Here is a 21,046-nt window from a genome sequence, read left to right on the forward strand (position 1 = left end):
TTCAATTACAATGATTTTGTTCCAAAAAGGTGGATCCCCAAAACTATCATGATGCCTGTGTGAAAGACACATGTGCCTGCAATACAGGAGGAGATTGTGACTGTTTCTGCTCGGCTGTAGCCGCCTACGCAGCAGCCTGTAATAAGGCTGGATCCTGTGTGAAATGGAGATCTCCCTCAGTCTGCCGTGAGTGTTTTACTTGTGTTTGTGCGAGGAGATAAAAAAAAAATACAATGTCATTATCACCATGTCCTATGTAATATGAAATGTGAAAAATTAACTTCTACTCATTTGTTATGAAAATTGTATACATGATTTAGTAATTTTGTTTTTTGTATCTTATGTTATTTTCCTGTTTCATTAGCTGTATTCTGTAGTTTTTACAACCGTGATGGACCATGTGAATGGCACTATGAGCCATGTGGAAAACCATGCATGAAGACTTGCAGGAATCCCTCGGGAAAGTGCTACAGTCAAATTCCAGCATTAGAAGGTATAAATTACATGAACGTTATGTTGCATATACTTTAAGTGTTATAAATATTCAGGTAGAGTTGACTCACCATGCAATGCTTTCTCTTTAAGCCCAATGGTCAAGCATAATTGTAGTTACTGTCATTTAATTTACCTTTACCTTTTTCACTTTCGCCATTCAGAGATTCACACGTGGTTTAGGCTAGACTTTATGTCTGTACTTATTTGGTTTGTAACTTACAGCGACATTTATCTTTTCAAGGCTGCTATCCAAGATGTCCACCTGAACGACCTTATATGGAAGACAGTACTATGAAGTGTGTGTCACAGATTGAATGTGGATGCTATGATGACGAAGGGAAGCATTATCAAGAAGGGGAAGACATGCCTTCAAATGAAAACTGTTACAATTGGTAGGAAACTTTCAATTTTACTAATTCTATACTTGGTGCAAACGTTAATGGTTACCTATATTTGTTTTATGAAAGCTAATATAAAGCCATACTCTATATACAAATATTATCCTTATAAAATTAAGTTATATTATAATGGTATTTGCTGCATTAGCCGGCCTAATCATATTCATAAAGTTCAAGGTGCTACAAGGAACTTTGAAACATTTCTGAAACAGTCTTATTTTTCCTCGGATGATCATAAATTACATGTACGGCAAATGAGACCATCAGTGCAAAGAACGCTATATTCATATGTTTTCTTAATGACTTTGTCTAATTCTGGCTCACCCAGGGACCACAGCTGGCGTAGTAAAAACACTCCCACCTTTGTCCAAAGGCTGTGCCAGAATTAAAACAAACTGAAACTTCCTTAGAGGAATGAATAGGGGAATTGTGAAAATATATACAAACAAAACATGTCTCTTGCCATGACTCTTGAAAGTGCGTAGAGTCAGTGCAATTAAAGACTGTAGATCAGACCTGGGCATTGTGTGGCCCGCAGGCCACATCCGGCCCGCTGGCTGTCTCTGACTGGCCCGCGTGAGGTCAATGGAAAATTAAGAATCAAACGTTAATAAGTTTAAATCATGAATGGAATACAACGGCATTGCTTTTATTTTGAAGGCGGGTTTATATTTTGCGCAAGCGTATGCAGCTTACTCTTCACTGGTTGTAAATCGCAATTCAAAAAAAGGAGAAGACGCTTGTATGTGCGCTGTTTTAAGTGCGCTGCCGTGCGCTGCGCGCTGAAAAAAAGTGACTCAGTGCAAGCTACACAGTCAACCTCTGCACTCGGGGAAGAGGAAGAGGGGCGATAATATCAGACAGACAACCTGCTTGTACGTTCACTTGTCTGATATTATCGCTTCCCCCTTCCCACTCCCCGAGCAACGATTCCCAACGAGTGTGGAGGTTGGCTGTGTGTGTGGCTCTCCCCTCTCCTACGTCTGTGTGGAGGTGTGGATGTACGAGAGGGGTGTGCGGTTGTAACGGGCGAACAAACAGGTCACGCAGGACACACCCCTTTATATGTTATATTTTAGTGCCTAATTTATTTATATTCATATTTCTGTAGAAAATCCAGCTCCCAGAAGGCTAAATGATGTCAGCCATTATCTCCAAATTATAGACTACAAGACATGCAGCACACACAGGAGACAGTTGTTCAAATCATCAGATTTGAACTTCCTCTCAAATTTTACCAGATTGAGAGATTTAACCTTAAAATGTAAATAATAGCCCAATAATAATAATACATATGTAATGGAGGGTGTGGGACATGATCTGCTCGGTGGATTGTTTTATCCTGTACAGAGGACAATACAAGTAATAGATAATAATGAACAAAAATTGTGTTGCAGTGGAGGATACTTATTTTTATTTGTTGTTATTTAATATTTTCATTATTTTAAAGTCACTATAATGCAGGAAACAATGGCTTTGAAGCTCAAATTTTCTGGGGGTGAACCCCCACACCCCTCACTTTGGTTTCGGAATAACAGGTCTCTAAGTTGGGAAGTATGGCCAAGGTTCCCCTGCTTCTTGCACGTTTTGTTCACAATTGCTATGGTAAATGTTGATTAAGTGGTATAATGTTGGCATTTTCATGGCTTTGTATGGCTATTTCTTTGCCATAACATTTACTGCAGCTTATCAAAACCATATACTTTACTTCTTTAAAAAAAAAGATACAACTAATATTGACCAGAATTGAGTTTAGCCTTTTGGTCCGGCCCTCCACAACAGTCCCTGATTCTGATGTGGCCCTTTGGGGAAATTAATTGCCCACCCCTGCTGTAGATGGACACCTGCCGCCTTCAGTCAGTGGTGTACAGTGAAATTTAAAAAAATAACGATTTAATTTCTATAATTTTTGCTCTCATGATCACATGTCGCTAGTTAAAGAATGTTGAATAAAAGTAGAAAGAGGAGTGAAACATGAATACTAAGTAATAATAATAAGTGGTTTATGTAGGGGTGTCTTTTACAAATCTCGTGGCCAAAATGTTATGGAACACAAGTGCGCGGAGCTCTCAAGATTCAAGATACTTTATTTTGTCATTGTACCAAAACAACTAAATTTTGTTTACAGTTATACCCCGCCAAGAGACATTGAGTGACAATAAACAAACATGGGAGACAGGGGGGGTACACTGAAGAGTCGGCAGCGTGCGCTGCGCCCCTTAAAGTAGGAAGGATAAAGAGAACATCAGGGAAGACAGGTTAAAAAAAATGCTACTCTCACACGAGCTCCTTAGGTGCAAGTGTGTGATTAGTACAAAAACCACCTTGGCATAGTAAGCAACAACAAGATAACGCCACAGACAAATAGACACGTCGATAAGCACAGAGGAATGGGTAGGGTTCATGGGACGGTAGGTGTCACAACTCAGGCACTAGGGGGCGTACGCAGCCGGCAGGCGCCCCGCCCGCAGCTGTCCGCGCTGCGACGGGAGGGAGAGGGGGAGGATTCAGGAAGGCTAGAGAGGTCGGGGAGTGTGTGCTATGTGTTTACGTGTGTGTGTGTGTGTGTATGTTCCATGAAGCTATCTCTGTCCAGACGTAGTGGCAGTCTGCAGCCTTGGAGACGACCTCGTGGCCCGGTCACAGATAGAGTTCACAGGAGTAGGTGAGGGAGTGTGGGGGTAGAGCGTCTGTTTACATAAACATCCCGGAGAGAGAAGAGATAGCACCGCCGCCAAGGTAGGTGCAGGGAGCCGAATCGAGAGACTGTGTTTTGGTTGAGACTAGGCGCTGGAATGAAGCCTGTCTTGAGAGTCACTGGTACCGTATTATCCGCCGAAATCCAGTGGCCTAAATCCAAGTATTTGCGGCCCGTTAATGGCATCCCTGATCGAATCAACTTTCCGAATAAGTCCAGGAATCAACCTGTTCTGAGCAGGTGGGCAGCTGATATAAACACATTATCTGCACTGATATCTTTATCATCAACCTTGTACTGCGTCTCTCCTCCAATTATGGCATGGTTGTGAATATATCTTACGGCCAAAGTCAAGGACATAACTTGACATGCCCCAGGAAGATGTATGATGACCCAAATGTGTGTTCACCACCATGAAATGACAACCTAAAACAATTTAATTTTTTTATGAAACACTGTACTGTATATAAAATGTCCGTCTTTCATTTACCTTTTAGTAAATGTTCTTCAACAAACGTGGAGTGCAGCTACAATGTCCATGGTGAGTTTTTTTTCGGAATAATTATGTGTTTGATTTATGTTAGTTAAACTATCAATCTGTATTTTTGATAGTTTTCTCAGTGAAGAAATATTGAAAAACTAAGAATTAAGATATTCTCTTTTTTTGCAGATTGCAAATGCTTACATAATGGTCATGTATACGAATATGGAGAAACAGTCTATAAGACTCATGATGGGGATGGAACCTGTATAGATGCTGATTGTGGAAAGGATGGAATTATTAATAGAATCACCTATGATTGTTATACACCAACAACCCAGACATCACCAACAACTACCCAGAATCCAACACACTCATCAACCACACCCTTTACTTTTACAACAAGTGGTAAGAGACTTAAAATGCAGACCTGAGGTTTGGAAGATTTCTTGTTGGTTTGATATAACCTGATAACAATCTGATAATGTATTTTTTCTTATTAGATATAGAAACAACAACCACAGAAATTGAAACAACAGTCACACGAACACCCACCACAACAATACCAACCTCTGACTGTGTTGTATGTCAGTGGACAGATTGGCTGAGCAAGCATTATCCTACCATGGCCCCAGATGGTGGAGAATATGAACCCATTGAAAACTTTAGTGTTTGCCAAAATCCTACGGAAATAGAGTGTAGAGCAACACATTTCAAGGATAAACCTTTGAAAGACTTAGGTCAAATACAAACTTGCAACCTAAAGGACGGACTGATCTGTCATAACAAAGACCAAAGTGTCCCTCCTGTTTGTCTTGACTATGAAATACGGATTAAATGCTGCATGGTTACCCCTTGTACACCATCAACACCAAGCTCCACTACAGCCACTACTACAACATCTGCCACTACCACAGGAACACCAGAGACAAACCCAACCACTGAAGAATCCATCAAGAGCACAACAACAACAACCACCACAGAAAATCCCACAACAACAGTCACAGAGAAGCCCAGTACCCCAGGAACAACAGTCTCTGAATCCACAACAGTCTCAGAGAAACCCAGTACCACAGCAACAACCACAGAAAAGCCCAGTACCTCAGGAACAACAGCCGAACCCAGCACCACCTCAACTCTTGAATCTACAACAGTTAAAGAGAAGTCTACCACTGTCACCACAACCACTGAAATTCCCCCCACAACAACAGAAAACACAGAAGAATCCACCACTTCAGCAACAACAGGAATGGAAACAACAACAAAAACAGGGAAGACAACTACTACTGCTGTTACAACAACTACAATACCCATCACAACAGCAACCCCTGAGGTTGTTACAAATACAGTGGCCACAACAGCTGCGCCGACAGGATCCCATGTATTGAATACTACAACAACAACCACAGAAAAGACCAGTACCTCAGGAACAACAGTCTCTGAATCGACAACAGTCACAGAGAAACCCAGTACCACAGCAACAACAGTCTCTGAATCCACAACAGTCACACGAACACCCATCACAACAATACCAACCTCTGACTGTGTTGTATGTCAGTGGACAGATTGGCTGAGCAAGCATTATCCTACCGTGACGTCAGATGGTGGAGAATATGAACCCATTGAAAACTTTAGTGTTTGCCAAAATCCTACGGAAATAGAGTGTAGAGCAACACAGTTCAAGGATAAACCTTTGAAAGACTTAGGTCAAATACAAACTTGCAACCTAAAGGACGGACTGATCTGTCATAACAAAGACCAAAGTGTCCCTCCTGTTTGTCTTGACTATGAAATACGGATTAAATGCTGCATGGTTACCCCTTGTACACCATCAACACCAAGCTCCACTACAGCCACTACTACAACATCTGCCACTACCACAGGAACACCAGAGACAAACCCAACCACTGAAGAATCCATCAAGAGCACAACAACAACAACCACCACAGAAAATCCCACAACAACAGTCACAGAGAAGCCCAGTACCTCAGGAACAACAGTCTCTGAATCGACAACAGTCACAGAGAAACCCAGTACCACAGCAACAACCACAGAAAAGCCCAGTACCTCAGGAACAACAGTCGAACCCAGCACCACCACAACTCTCGAATCTACAACAGTTAAAGAGACGTCTACCACTGTCACCACCACCACAGAAAACCCCACAACAACAGTCCCTGAATCCACAACAGTCACAGAGAAACCCAGTACTACAGCAACAACCACAGAAAAGCCCAGTACCTCAGGAACAACAGCCGAACCCAGCACCACCTCAACTCTTGAATCTACAACAGTTAAAGAGAAGTCTACCACTGTCACCACAACCACTGAAATTCCCCCCACAACAACAGAAAACACAGAAGAATCCACCACTTCAGCAACAACAGGAATGGAAACAACAACAACAACAACAACAACAGGGAAGACCACTACTACTGCTGTTACAACAACTACAATACCCATCACAACAGCAACCCCTGAGGTTGTTACAAATACAGTGGCCACAACAGCTGTGCCGACAGGATCCAATGTATTGAATACTACAACAACAACCACAGAAAAGACCAGTACCTCAGGAACAACAGTCTCTGAATCCACAACAGTCACACGAACACCCATCACAACAATACCAACCTCTGACTGTGTTGTATGTCAGTGGACAGATTGGCTGAGCAAGCATTATCCTACCGTGACGTCAGATGGTGGAGAATATGAACCCATTGAAAACTTTAGTGTTTGCCAAAATCCTACGGAAATAGAGTGTAGAGCAACACATTTCAAGGATAAACCTTTGAAAGACTTAGGTCAAATACAAACTTGCAACCTAAAGGACGGACTGATCTGTCATAACAAAGACCAAAGTGTCCCTCCTGTTTGTCTTGACTATGAAATACGGATTAAATGCTGCATGGTTACCCCTTGTACACCATCAACACCAAGCTCCACTACAGCCAGTACTACAACATCTGCCACTACCACAGGAACACCAGAGACAAACCCAACCACTGAAGAATCCATCAAGAGCACAACAACAACAACCACCACAGAAAATCCCACAACAACAGTCACAGAGAAGCCCAGTACCTCAGGAACAACAGTCTCTGAATCGACAACAGTCACAGAGAAACCCAGTACCACAGCAACAACCACAGAAAAGCCCAGTACCTCAGGAACAACAGTCGAACCCAGCACCACCACAACTCTCGAATCTACAACAGTTAAAGAGACGTCTACCACTGTCACCACCACCACAGAAAACCCCACAGCAACAGTCCCTGAATCCACAACAGTCACAGAGAAACCCAGTACTACAGCAACAACCACAGAAAAGCCCAGTACCTCAGGAACAACAGCCGAACCCAGCACCACCTCAACTCTTGAATCTACAACAGTTAAAGAGAAGTCTACCACTGTCACCACAACCACTGAAATTCCCCCCACAACAACAGAAAACACAGAAGAATCCACCACTTCAGCAACAACAGGAATGGAAACAACAACAACAACAACAACAACAACAACAGGGAAGACCACTACTACTGCTGTTACAACAACTACAATACCCATCACAACAGCAACCCCTGAGGTTGTTACAAATACAGTGGCCACAACAGCTGTGCCGACAGGATCCAATGTATTGAATACTACAACAACAACCACAGAAAAGACCAGTACCTCAGGAACAACAGTCTCTGAATCCACAACAGTCACACGAACACCCATCACAACAATACCAACCTCTGACTGTGTTGTATGTCAGTGGACAGATTGGCTGAGCAAGCATTATCCTACCGTGACGTCAGATGGTGGAGAATATGAACCCATTGAAAACTTTAGTGTTTGCCAAAATCCTACGGAAATAGAGTGTAGAGCAACACATTTCAAGGATAAACCTTTGAAAGACTTAGGTCAAATACAAACTTGCAACCTAAAGGACGGACTGATCTGTCATAACAAAGACCAAAGTGTCCCTCCTGTTTGTCTTGACTATGAAATACGGATTAAATGCTGCATGGTTACCCCTTGTACACCATCAACACCAAGCTCCACTACAGCCAGTACTACAACATCTGCCACTACCACAGGAACACCAGAGACAAACCCAACCACTGAAGAATCCATCAAGAGCACAACAACAACAACCACCACAGAAAATCCCACAACAACAGTCACAGAGAAGCCCAGTACCTCAGGAACAACAGTCTCTGAATCGACAACAGTCACAGAGAAACCCAGTACCACAGCAACAACCACAGAAAAGCCCAGTACCTCAGGAACAACAGTCGAACCCAGCACCACCACAACTCTCGAATCTACAACAGTTAAAGAGACGTCTACCACTGTCACCACCACCACAGAAAACCCCACAGCAACAGTCCCTGAATCCACAACAGTCACAGAGAAACCCAGTACTACAGCAACAACCACAGAAAAGCCCAGTACCTCAGGAACAACAGCCGAACCCAGCACCACCTCAACTCTTGAATCTACAACAGTTAAAGAGAAGTCTACTACCACTGTCACCACAACCACTGAAATTCCCCCCACAACAACAGAAAACACAGAAGAATCCACCACTTCAGCAACAACAGGAATGGAAACAACAACAACAACAACAACAACAACAGGGAAGACCACTACTACTGCTGTTACAACAACTACAATACCCATCACAACAGCAACCCCTGAGGTTGTTACAAATACAGTGGCCACAACAGCTGTGCCGACAGGATCCAATGTATTGAATACTACAACAACAACCACAGAAAAGACCAGTACCTCAGGAACAACAGTCTCTGAATCCACAACAGTCACAGAGAAACCCAGTACCACAGCAACAACCACAGAAAAGCCCAGTACCTCAGGAACAACAGTCGAACCCAGCACCTCCACAACTCTCGAATCTACAACAGTTGAAGAGACGTCTACCACTGTCACCACCACCACAGAAAACCCCACAACAACAGTCTCTGAATCCACAACAGTCACAGAGAAACCCAGTACCACAGCAACAACCACAGAAAAGCCCGGTACCTCAGGAACAACAGCGGAACCCAGCACCACCACAACTCTTGAATCTACAACAGTTAAAGAGACGTCTACCACTGTCACCACAACCACAGAAAAACCCACAACAACAACAGTCGCTGAATCCACAACAATCCTGGAACCCAGTACCACAACAACGACCACAGAAGAATCCACAACAACGACCACAGTTAAGCCCACCACATTGGTGACAACAGAAAAGGCAACAACAAAGGAGGCAACAATGGAAACTGTTTCGACCGTAACACCCTCAACTCTTCAGTCTTCAACACCAAGTGGAACAACATTATGTTTCTGCAAGTACATGGAAGAAATGTTTCCTCCAGGTAAGCAATGGACAATTAGACCTGTCACCTGTCCTTACAATGCAACCGAACATGTAAGGTATTTATGCTCTGAGATCAAATCTTGTTTCCATTTAATTCCTTTTGAAATCCTTTTGGAAACTTTTTTGTGAATTGAAATGTGTATTGGCAGTATATGGCTTCTGAAAAGTACATGCTGTGGCCAAATCATGTGGCATATTGAACATATCTATCCACAAAATATTTATGATATTGTATGGACAATGTAGGTCTGATCCTGACTTTGACTTTACATTTAAGTCCATTTAGAAAATAATGTGTGGCGCCTGAACCTTGTAACCCTGGATTTTGTTTTGTTTTTCATTTATTCACTTTTATCTATTTGCCTTGGTTTCATTTTCATATAGGTACTTTCATGTACAATAAGACTGATGGATCAGGCTGGTGTTTCACTGCATATTGCAATTTGACATGCAGTGTTGAGAAGTTGGGTAGACCATGTCAGTCTACTTCTCCAACAACTCCTGCCTCCACTCCTGCCTCCACCACAACTGGCTCTGGCTCAACAACCCAAATTGACACAACAACAGCTACTACCACAAAGAAGCCCCACAAAGACTGCTCATATCTCACACCACCTAGAAAGGTATTTGACTTTATTTTTTTACATACAAATGTACAAGGAAAAGATCACCTTAAATTAAGTACTGCCCACAAAAGGCCCACTGGATTTTCTTCTAACTGTTGTTTCCAGGCTTTCTTCTGAGAAGGCCTGAGAAAAGTTCTGTCATTCCCTTTGATACAAGAAATAAGCTTTAATGCCTATACTGCAGACTGTATTTGGTCATTTGGGTTGTAAATGAAAACATCAACACTTGATAAATGTAATGTGTAATTACTGATTCATTTGAAATGCCTCCAATGCCTCCATATTAAAAGGGCTTTTTGGTTTGATTTTCACACTTTAGTGAATTCTAAAAAAAAACTACAATAGTATTGACAAAGCAGGGTAACACTTTATAATGATGTTCATTTATAAGTCAGTCATAAGTCATATATAAGTCATTAGATAATGATGAACCAATTATTTACAAAACAGTCGTATATATTTATAGATGATTAATAATCTGTGTTGAAGGAGAAGTAAGTGATACATTGCAATTTGAAATCTCAAAATAATTTGTAATATATATTGATAGGCTCTGAACACTACACCACAAGCGCCCCCCCTCCCCGGAATTGGAGGCTTTTGACTGGCATTACAATGACCCCAAATACAATATTGGCCTTTAACACATCACAAATGTATTGTTAGTTATCTATAAAACCTTTAGTAAATCATGTCTGTGGCTCAGGTGGTTAAGCGGGTTGGCCAACGATCCAAGGGTTGGCGGTTCAATCCCCGCCCGGCCACCTGTGTCATGGTTGTTGTGTCCTTGGGCAAGACACTTCACCCACCTTGCCTTGTGTGAATGTGTATGATTGCTGTATGTTTGAGGTGGTGGTCGGAGGGGCCGTTGGCGCTGAATGGGAGCCACGCTTCCGTCAGTCTGCCCTAGGGCAGCTGTGGCTACTCTCGTAGTTTACCACCACCGGTATGACTGTGTGTGAACGAATTGAACAAGGAACCCTGTAAAGCGTCTTTGAGTGCCTAGGCAATAAAGCGCTATATAAATCCTATCAATTATCATTATTATTATTATTATTATGTAATTCTTATTAACAAATCATTGGCTGATTATTAATAAGTAATTTAAAAACCTTTCTGCATCCCCCAAATCTAAAGTGTAAACCATTCATCGGGTACAAACGTGTAGTAGAGCTGTCCTCCACATAACAGATGTCCATAGTTGAATCTGATTGAATCTTACCTATAGTCGACTAACTATACTATACTAATGATCCATATTCTCATTTGCCACATTGCCACATTTATTTCTCAACCCACACAGAGGGGCTTAAAGACCCAATTATAGTTTGTCTTTTTGAGTTGGCATTAGAATGTATGTCATTGACTCGAAGGAGAATGATTGAGCTAGTTTAACATTTTTATTAACAGTATAATAGGCAGATTTTGTATACCACAATAGGTGATCTATCGTGATTTATTTAGAGAATCCAAGCAATTCCATGTAAAGTCAGACATTCAGCACCCCCATATTTACTTACTTACTTACTTACCCCCATATAGCCGGAATATAATGATCTTTGTTTCGCATTTTGCAACTATTCGACTGTGAGATTGGCAGTCGAATCAGGCTCCTTAGATCGAAGTTGAATATTAGACTATTTGGGGTCAGCGTATGTGAAGTTTAGGAATTCTGCTATTCCTCATCTGTTTAAAAGGAAATCTAAAAGTATAAATTTAACTCCTACTGACCATGTGCAAAGCTGTGTGAAGACCATTAAGTTGCAAAACAAGGGGGTGCCCTTAGCTCAGTTGGTAGGGCATACCCCCGGGCTGGGCCCAGCAGCAGACCCGGGTTCGATTCCCGCCCGCGGTCGTTTTCTGCATGTCACTCCCCTCTCTGCCCCATTTCACCTCTGTCTCTTCAATCTATCAATAAAGCATGAAAAATGCCAAAAAATATCTTTAAAAGTTGCAAAACAATCCAAAGTTAAAGGAATGAACCAATTGTGATTACTGGGTTTGTAATCTATTCTTCAGCAGCGTCAAAATAGGACTAAAGAATGTCTAAAAGTGACAGCAGAAGGAGATCAAATGTCAGTACTGTCAGGGGGACAGACCAGCAAAGTGCAGGTTGTCTGTTTACTTCAGAGTTCATGTGGTCTTTAGAGTGATGATGAGAGGACATATGGCACTAGGGCTGCAACTAACGATTATTTTGATAATCGATTAATCTGTCGATTAATTTCTCGATTAATCGATTATTAATCGATTAGTGTTTTGGTCCGTAAAATGTCAGAAAATGGTGAAAAATGTTAATACATTTTCCAAAGCCCATGTTGACATCATCAAATGTATTGTTATGTCCAAAAAACACAGATATTTCAGTTTACTGTCATAATAGGATTAAAGAAACCAGAAAATATTCACATTTGAGAAGCTGAAATCAGAAAATTGACATTTTCTATTAAAAAATTACTTGAAACGATTAATCGATTATCAAAATAGTTGGCGATTATTTTAATAATCGATTAATCGAATAGCCAAAATGGAAGCCAATGACGCAAATGAGGATATAAATAAAAGAACAGGAAATAAATAGCATAATTTGACAATAAGTCAACTATAGGCAATATTTGACCAATCATATTCAACTATGTCAATTTTCTGTGGAGGACAGCTCTACTACCAATTGTACCTGATGAATGGTTTACACTTTAGATTAGGCGGTGGCAGAAAGGTTAGTAAATGACGTATTCATAATTTACCAATGATTTGTTAATGAGCATTTCATGATTTGTAACTCATTTATCATCTACAAATATATATGACTGTTTTCTAAATAATTGGTTTATCATTATCTTGTGACTTATATATTACTTATAAATGACTTGTGAATGACTTATAAATTAACATTATAATAAAGTGTTACCCAAAACTGGAATCTCTCTTATGATTACATGTCTTCTATCATTAGTTTCAGGATTTTTACTCAACACTAACTCACAACATATAAAATCACAATCTAAAAGACTGAGATATTCCTACATAAACAAAGGAATAAACAAGACATAGCTCCATAAAAAAGTTAGTTTACAGGTAAGTAATAACATGTCCAAGTGTATCTACATATAATCCCAAAATCACAACTATTAAAGCATTTCAAACCCTAAGACGTATTTCTAATAAAAACCTGAAAAAACCCATACTATATTTCAACTTAACCTTCTATTGAAGTACATGTTTTCATGTTTCCTGAATTATAGGTATACTGTATGTTCTCCATATGTGCTCATAGAGCTCAATCATAATATTTAATTGACTTGTAGTAAACCACCTAAAGCACTACCTTTCCCTTGATAGGAAGGTGAGTCCTGGAGTCCAGACAAGTGCATCACATCGACATGTGAGAATGGAAAAGAATCAAGAGAATATGTGTCATGTGAGCCAGTCACCATGCCTGTATGTGAAAATAAGCAAAGACCAACTAAGGTTTATGATCAAGGTGGCTGTTGTTTCACTTATGAATGCAAATGTAAGTAAAAAAAAATAAAGTTACACATTCACGCAGCATCTGAAGACTGTTTCAAATAAAGGCAAACTGGAATATATAGCCTAGCATTATTTCTTGATCTAACAATCAATGTAATCTCATTGTCATATTTGCAGGTGTTTGCGCTGGCTGGGGAGATCCTCATTACTTGACATTTGATGGCAAATATTACAACTTCCAAGAAAACTGCACCTATGTCCTGGTCAAAGAGATCATTCCTCGACACAATTTTAAGATTATCATTGACCTTGAAAATTGTGATGCCACTGGAAAGGTGACCTGTACAAAAGCCTTGATTGTGTATTACAAAGACTACGAAGTTATTCTTACACAGGAAAGAATCCCCAAGACTGTGAACAAGGTAATTCTTGCCATGACAAATTGCCTAAACTGCCTAATTTTGAATTGTTTCACCATAAAGATGATGAACAATATTTCAACTATACTATGATGGAAATGTTTAGGTTTACATCAACAGCAAGCATGTATCGCTGACCTACTCTAATAAGGACTTCACCATAACAAACCGAGGCATCTGGCTGATTATGACGATCCCAGAAATCCATGCAGTTGTGTCGTTCGGAGGGATGATATTCAGCGTTGATTTGCCATTTTCCCTTTTCCACAGCAATACAGAGGGACACTGTGGTAAGATGATAATCAATTTGCTGTTTGAATAAACATGATTAACAGCAAATTAGGCCGCATGTGATGTTCATAGATGAAAATAAATAAACAAAATGTGGTCAAACATGGGTTGTAATATCTGTCATTTTTAATATTCACTTTCCCTTTCAGGTTATTGTGACAATAACAGCAAAAATGACTGCAGATTACCAAATGGCGAGATTCATCCCTCATGCACTGAGATGGGACATTATTGGTTGGTAAATGATAAGAAAAAGCCATATTGTGGGACGGCAGAACCCACTCCGACACCAACAAGTCCAACACCTTCACAACATCCCTGCAACACTGAACTTTGTGAAATTATAAAGAGCAAGTAAGAATTTAAGAATAAACATGACCACAATATGTCATTTATTTTCTGGAATATAATTTGGATTAACAGCTTTCCTTTTGATATGTACATCAAGGGCTTTTGAGGAATGCCACAAAGAGATCGACCCAGAACCCTTTTATGAGGCCTGTAAATTTGATATTTGCCACATGTCAAATGCCACCACTGGTTGTACCAGTCTGGAGGCATACGCTATGACGTGTGGAGGATCATCTATCTGTGTAGCCTGGAGGAATTCTACAAAGGGAGAGTGTGGTAGGAGGGTTTTGTTTTTTTCAGAAAACAAACTGTTATTTTTTAGATCCACATTACTCTTTTTTTATATTATTGGTGTTTAAATCCACATTTTCTTATTGTAGAATATGAATGTCCAGAAGATAAAGTGTACCAGCCTTGTGGAAAACCTGTTGCACCAACTTGCAATTCAAGGTAATCGCTGTTCCTATTAACAATTTCCTAAATGAAATGATGTCAGCAGCTTGTAAGACAAAAAGAGGATAAACCATGCTAGCAGCTCAGAGAAGCTTTTCTAAGGCTGCATGGTTGAGCTAGAGGGAAATTCAAAAGATAACCAAAGTAATTAGGAGCCAACTGTGGGTAACATGAATGTCAAAATGAGATGTTGCTCTAATATCTATGATCACCACCTGCTTTCCTGTGGTTAACCATCAGTCACGTCCACAGAGCGCAGTCTCTCCTTTGCAAATGCAGTTAGTAGGCTACTCGGCGACTTTTCTCACACGTTAACTTGTTCTTTCGGATAGTAAATGCTGTGCGCAAAAGCTTATTCACTTCCTACTTTATCCAAACCGACTTACACAACTTTTTGTTTAGCGTATCGCTTATTTAAGCCTGTAAACAAGCCTAGTGCTGCTTCTGCCTCTCACGATGCTGCTGCTACAACATCGGGGTCACTCTCTTCCTCTCAGCAAGCGCTCCCCCAAACCCCCAAAGCCTTCTCTTCTATCGGCTCAGGCTGCCTACTGTTAAGGTTGATGCAAGGGGCGAATTAAAAAAATAAACTAAAGGGTGATGTTTATAAAAACTTTTAGTTTTTATTCATCAAACATTTGGAAACAAAACAGCAAAAATGAAATATCTCACAGGAACAATCAAAGTCTATTGCATTCTACAGGTTTTATTTTTTTATTTCTTTTACATAAATTAGATTTTTCCCTCTTGCAATTGTACGAGAGACACTGTCATCATTATTATCTATTATTTCCTAAGAAAATTTGAAAATTAAATATTTCTGCTTTTCATAGAAGGTGGCAGATGGTTGTAATACTGATGTGGAAAGCTTAGCAGTGCTATCACTAAACACTTCACTAAAGATTCAGAATATTACAATGGTTTAGTGATTTGCAAGCTAATATGTCAATAAGGGAGTACTGGCATGCCTAGAATCAGGCCACTAGCATGGCTTTGAAATGCAATACTTGTCTGCATTGCATTGTACGTGTAATTCATAATTCTATTATATCTGCAATTATTGTGAAATGGTCAAATGAATGTGTCTATGTGTGTATATTGTCTTCATATTTAGATATGATGACAATTATGTACGACAATGCCAGGGAGAAAATGCCAAGAACAACGAAGTTTGTAGCAAATTCACGGAGGGATGTTACTGCCCAGAGGGGATGATTTTGTTCAGTCCAAAGTCCGATGTCTGTGTCTCCGCCTGTAAGTACATTTTCTGTTGTGAAGAAAATCGTAACACTAACTGTTGTGAAGAAAATCCATATTTCTTGGGAATGGATTGCTGCAAAGTTAAACTTATTGTTTTGTATTGTTTAAGGCTGCACTGGACCTGACGGCCAACCTAAACAGGTAAATTCTTCAATGCATGACAAATTATTATTATCACTGTGGATTCATTGCTGTTACAACATTAACTCGGTACATCATTCCTGCTCATACAGATAGGTGACACTTGGGAGGGTGACTGTCAGCAGTGTTCTTGTGATGAGGAAACTCTGAGTGTTCAGTGTGAGCCTATTGCATGTCCCACACAAGAAGCAGTAACCTGCAATGAGGAAGGTATGGTGTTGGTTAACCGCACACAGAACTGCTGTGAGAGACAGACATGTGGTAAGTGATTCAAATAACACACCTACGTACATCTGCCGAAATAATGTTTTAACAGACAGGTATTATTGCACACACAAAGCTCAGTTCACTCATCATGACGATAACTACTCATCTTGTGAAAACAGGTAATCAAATACACCAGGCACACCTAAAACTAGCACAGTTTAATACAACTGTAGTGTGTGTGGTGCTACCCCTGGTAATATTAGCAACTGTCAACTGATTAACCCAATAGAATTCAACAGCACTAGGAGCTTCAGCCTGTAAAATGATTATACCGTTGTAAAAACACTTCTCTAAAACAGGTTCAACAAAAAATTAACATGCATTAGTTTAAGTTAGGTGCACTGTCCCTAATAAACTGGGACCTGAGTGTAACCTGGACATGTTATCCCTGATTCGGGTTGTACAATTTTAACAGAAGGACTTATGGAAAGTATTTCATTTAGATATGCATTACAGTTTATAGAAGAGGCACACATACTCCACCTGTGCAGATTGACTGTACAAAGTAAAAGATAATTAGAAAGTGCGCTGTCAATATTTTTTAAATCGAACACGTAAACAATACTTATTATTATTATTTATCATTATTATTTTAATAGTTGTTTTATTGTATATATCTTAAATGACTAGCCAGGAAGTCCATTTGAATAAACTGTATGATGAAACATGGTAGTATCAGCTATTGTCAATAATGACGATGGTGTTCATGTCAATTGTACTGCATTTAAATGTATTTTTTTTTCACAATTAAAATCCCTAACCCTAATTTCTGTCACTGTATATAAAAATGTATGGTTATCTTGGCTTTATTTAATGTTATATCACTCACTCAACACTTCTTATCTCTTCTTCTGACCAAAAGAATGTGATCGAAACCAATGCTCATCGGAATCACAAAGTTGCGAACTGGGATTTAAGTTGGAGGTCCTTGTCTCAAATGACACTTGCTGCCCCTCTTACAAGTGTGGTAAGCGTAGCATATAAACTGCAGTTACATTTATTATGGTTTTATTGTGTGAAATACTTACTATACTACATAAGCTTTTAATCTGATCAGATTTATTATCGTTTTTTTCATCTAGTACCGAAAGACGTCTGTGTCTTCAATGAGACCGAATACAAGGTAAGGAATAATATACTCTATCTATATATGATACATGTGCTTTATTAAAAGTATACTTGTTTGTTTCAATTAAGTTATAATATATAAGTTAAATATAGCCTTAAGAACAATATTCAAGTTAGACATAGGTCACCATTCTTCTGTATTTACACCCTGTCGTCAGACTAGCGGGACATTTGTTTTGTTGTCCTTGCAAAGAATTTGGCTCAGACTTTACTTTTTGTTATTTACAGCCCGGTAAAGGATTCAACAAAAGCCCATGTGAACAATGCGAGTGTACAGGAGAACAGGATCCAGATACCAAGTTGAAGATCATACAGTGTAGTATGATGATGTGTCATGAAGATTGTCCAACGGTACTTATGCATGAAAACTTTAGGAGTTCTGCTGTTTTTACTTATTTAATTTTGAAACAAGCAACGTTTTATATTGTACAAAATGTTTAACGTGTTTAAATTCTCACTCACATGCTTTACTTTCAGAAATCTGCAAGACTTCTGCTGTGTGTTACAGTTGCTGAAGCATAGACTTTGTTATTTATGTGCACATGATGATAGATTTGATATTATAGGAGTGCCATCTTCAATGCAGTTGTTGACTTACCAGTGCTTAATACAAATTAATTAAAATACCTAACCAATATGTATCCATGTCATATCTTGTATTTAGTCATGCACTTTTTTTTAAATTTGAGGTATGTAAATACAGTGAAAGCATTTGTTTTTTTCCTGAATAATTGATTGGTCTGTTCTGCTTTTTTCTGAATAAGTGATTGGTTTGTTCTGTTTTTTTAAGGGCTATGTGTATGAAAAACAACACAGAGTATGTTGTGGAATATGTAAAAAGATAAGCTGTGTTGTGGAGGTCCCAGGCTTTGATTATCCAATCATTATTGAAGTAAGTAGAGTGTGGTTGAAATATCATCAGCATCTGTGTGTGTATCCTTAAATCATGGTATAAGTCGGAGTTGTTTTATGTACACTGAGTGACATCATCTACTTTTCTGACAGCCTTCCAATTCTTGGTCACCACCAAACGACAACTGTACCACGTATGATTGCAAAAAGGAGAATGACGAGTTCATAACCACCAAAAATGAAGTCAAATGTCCTGAATTTGATCCAAAGAACTGCATTCCTGTGAGTATATTTCAGCCCAAAAATATGCATACATTTTTATATCTGGCGGTTGTATTGCTTAGTTAATGACCCTCAACTGATTCTGACATATCTTGCATTGCACTTGGCATTCAAACTGCATCTCAAACAAGATTCTAAATTCTCATTTGTCAGAAATAAAAGTCGAATAGGGTTTTTTTTTTCTATTTTGGCTAATACAATGTGTAACGAGCCTTAAGAGGAGCATTGACCTTTCTTTTCTTTTTGGACTTTTGAGTCAGGCTAGTTATTCCCAAATTTTTTTTGAATGAACTGACATTGTATTAAAGCCCAAAATGGACACTGCAAGCCACATAGAGAGAAATGTATCTCCAAATTGGCTATGATGATAAATATAATCAATTAATTTACAGTATATGGTTGGAGAAATGTGTGGGATATAACACACAAAATGTGCTGAAATACACAAATACGTACATAATGAAATAATATCTTTAGATAGTGACATGTGTGCCATTGTATCTGTCGTGATGTCTATCTGTATATTTTACAATCCATATTGTTTATGTTACAGGGAACTGAACAAAGTAACATGGATGGTTGTTGCAAAACTTGTAAGTATGACTCGATAAAATAAATTAATCCACAACTTGAAAAAGTAACAAGTGCGTCCTTGGCACTTTTCAAAAGAGGTCAAACTATAATATGGATGCAACTAATAACTATTTTCATTATGACTAAAAATTAGATATTTTTGGGATTCATCAGATGCCATGTTATACTAATGGGCTCATTTTGTAAACATATGTGGTCAATCTAAAAACCAGTAGCCATAATACATGTGTGTCAATTCTAAGGCTAAAGTTCCACCATAGCTTTATTTTAGTTTCCCACTGAAATTATCATTTGTGTTACGTGTCGTGTTTGCAGCAACATAAAACAAATGTTCATGCTATTTCCTCACAGGTACTCCTCTTTCCAACTGTCAAATGATCAAGAGCACCGTCCATCTGCAGACAAAGGACTGCCAGTCTGTTGAGCCGGTGGAAATCACTGCCTGTGAGGGATCCTGTGGACAGTCTTCCTCAGTGTGAGTATCTGCGTGATTTGTACTGAAAACTCAATCATGCTGAAACCAGTATAGTATAGTAGATTTTATTTGGACATGGACATGATAATGTCATTGGACGAACCAGATGCATTGTTTACAGTGTGTTAGCATAAATGCTAGTTTACAACACCTGTCCAGAGGAGGCTTTTTAAAAACAACAAAATAAACTAAACAAAACAGATACAAGATCAAATACCACCTGATCAGTTCATGTGAAGAGTCATTTTGAAGATGTTTGTTTACATTGAACATTGTCTGTTCACAGGTACTCTGCAGAGAGCAAACGCATGACACATGCATGCACATGCTGTCAAGATATGAAAACCAGTGAGAAAGAGGTGGAGATGATGTGCTCTGATGGCAGCAAGATAATGCACACCTACCTTTCAGTTGACCAGTGTGGTTGCCATGTCAGTGAATGTGTTCCAACACACCCCGGAGAAATGTGAACAACTAGAAAGCCAACACTGAAAACAAATCTTACTTTAAGGACACATCTGACTAATATACTAATATAAACTTTAACAATGCCTTTTCAAAAAATATAAGAAAATCAAGCCTCAATATTTAAAGGGAAAACATGTTTAACATTTTGACCAGCAGACATAGGCTGAAACTTTCTACACCTCTGAAAATGGGCCATTTGTACTCTGGCGTCACTTTCTCATATATTGTTAGAGAGGCAGGTTGCATATGATCCCAGGAGAACAGCACATATTTGCGCATGGTGTCTCTTAGATTTTTGGAAAAGGTTGTACCTTTATGCATGCAAACTGTTTGATGTGGTGTTTCCAGTCTTAGAGGGTGTTTCTTTTACTTTTACTGTAAATGACTTCAGAGATTAAAAGACACAAGAATGGCTTCAGATATACAATACATCACAGCAAAATGTTTGCTTCCTTTTGCCACAGGGAAAACCGATTGATTTGTGGTCAAATGTGAAAGATTTAAAACATGGATTTGAAT

General features: G+C 39.3%; 1 protein-coding gene across 1 annotated transcript in view; it reads left to right on the forward strand.

The window, feature by feature from the left end:
• The window catches only part of LOC307258436 (uncharacterized protein), a gene marked incomplete at both ends in the record, with an annotated part of 32,737 nt that extends 12,208 nt beyond the window's left edge, over positions 1-20,529 (forward strand). Inside the window, 23 exons of the mRNA XM_080037965.1 lie at positions 30-186; positions 365-493; positions 737-887; positions 4,089-4,132; positions 4,262-4,480; positions 4,576-9,308; positions 13,418-13,589; positions 13,724-13,968; positions 14,072-14,255; positions 14,406-14,610; positions 14,705-14,883; positions 14,988-15,057; positions 16,175-16,314; positions 16,430-16,461; positions 16,554-16,722; positions 17,591-17,695; positions 17,811-17,851; positions 18,085-18,207; positions 18,647-18,748; positions 18,862-18,990; positions 19,544-19,583; positions 19,936-20,059; positions 20,346-20,529. Of these exons, the coding sequence (XP_079894091.1) occupies positions 30-186; positions 365-493; positions 737-887; positions 4,089-4,132; positions 4,262-4,480; positions 4,576-9,308; positions 13,418-13,589; positions 13,724-13,968; positions 14,072-14,255; positions 14,406-14,610; positions 14,705-14,883; positions 14,988-15,057; positions 16,175-16,314; positions 16,430-16,461; positions 16,554-16,722; positions 17,591-17,695; positions 17,811-17,851; positions 18,085-18,207; positions 18,647-18,748; positions 18,862-18,990; positions 19,544-19,583; positions 19,936-20,059; positions 20,346-20,529 (7,677 nt within the window). The remainder of the gene's footprint in view (positions 1-29; positions 187-364; positions 494-736; positions 888-4,088; positions 4,133-4,261; positions 4,481-4,575; positions 9,309-13,417; positions 13,590-13,723; positions 13,969-14,071; positions 14,256-14,405; positions 14,611-14,704; positions 14,884-14,987; positions 15,058-16,174; positions 16,315-16,429; positions 16,462-16,553; positions 16,723-17,590; positions 17,696-17,810; positions 17,852-18,084; positions 18,208-18,646; positions 18,749-18,861; positions 18,991-19,543; positions 19,584-19,935; positions 20,060-20,345) is intronic.
• Between the last annotated feature and the right edge of the window lie 517 nt (positions 20,530-21,046).

Source organism: Ammodytes marinus, assembly GCF_949987685.1.
Source record: "Ammodytes marinus genome assembly, chromosome: 12".
NCBI lineage: Eukaryota > Metazoa > Chordata > Actinopteri > Uranoscopiformes > Ammodytidae > Ammodytes > Ammodytes marinus.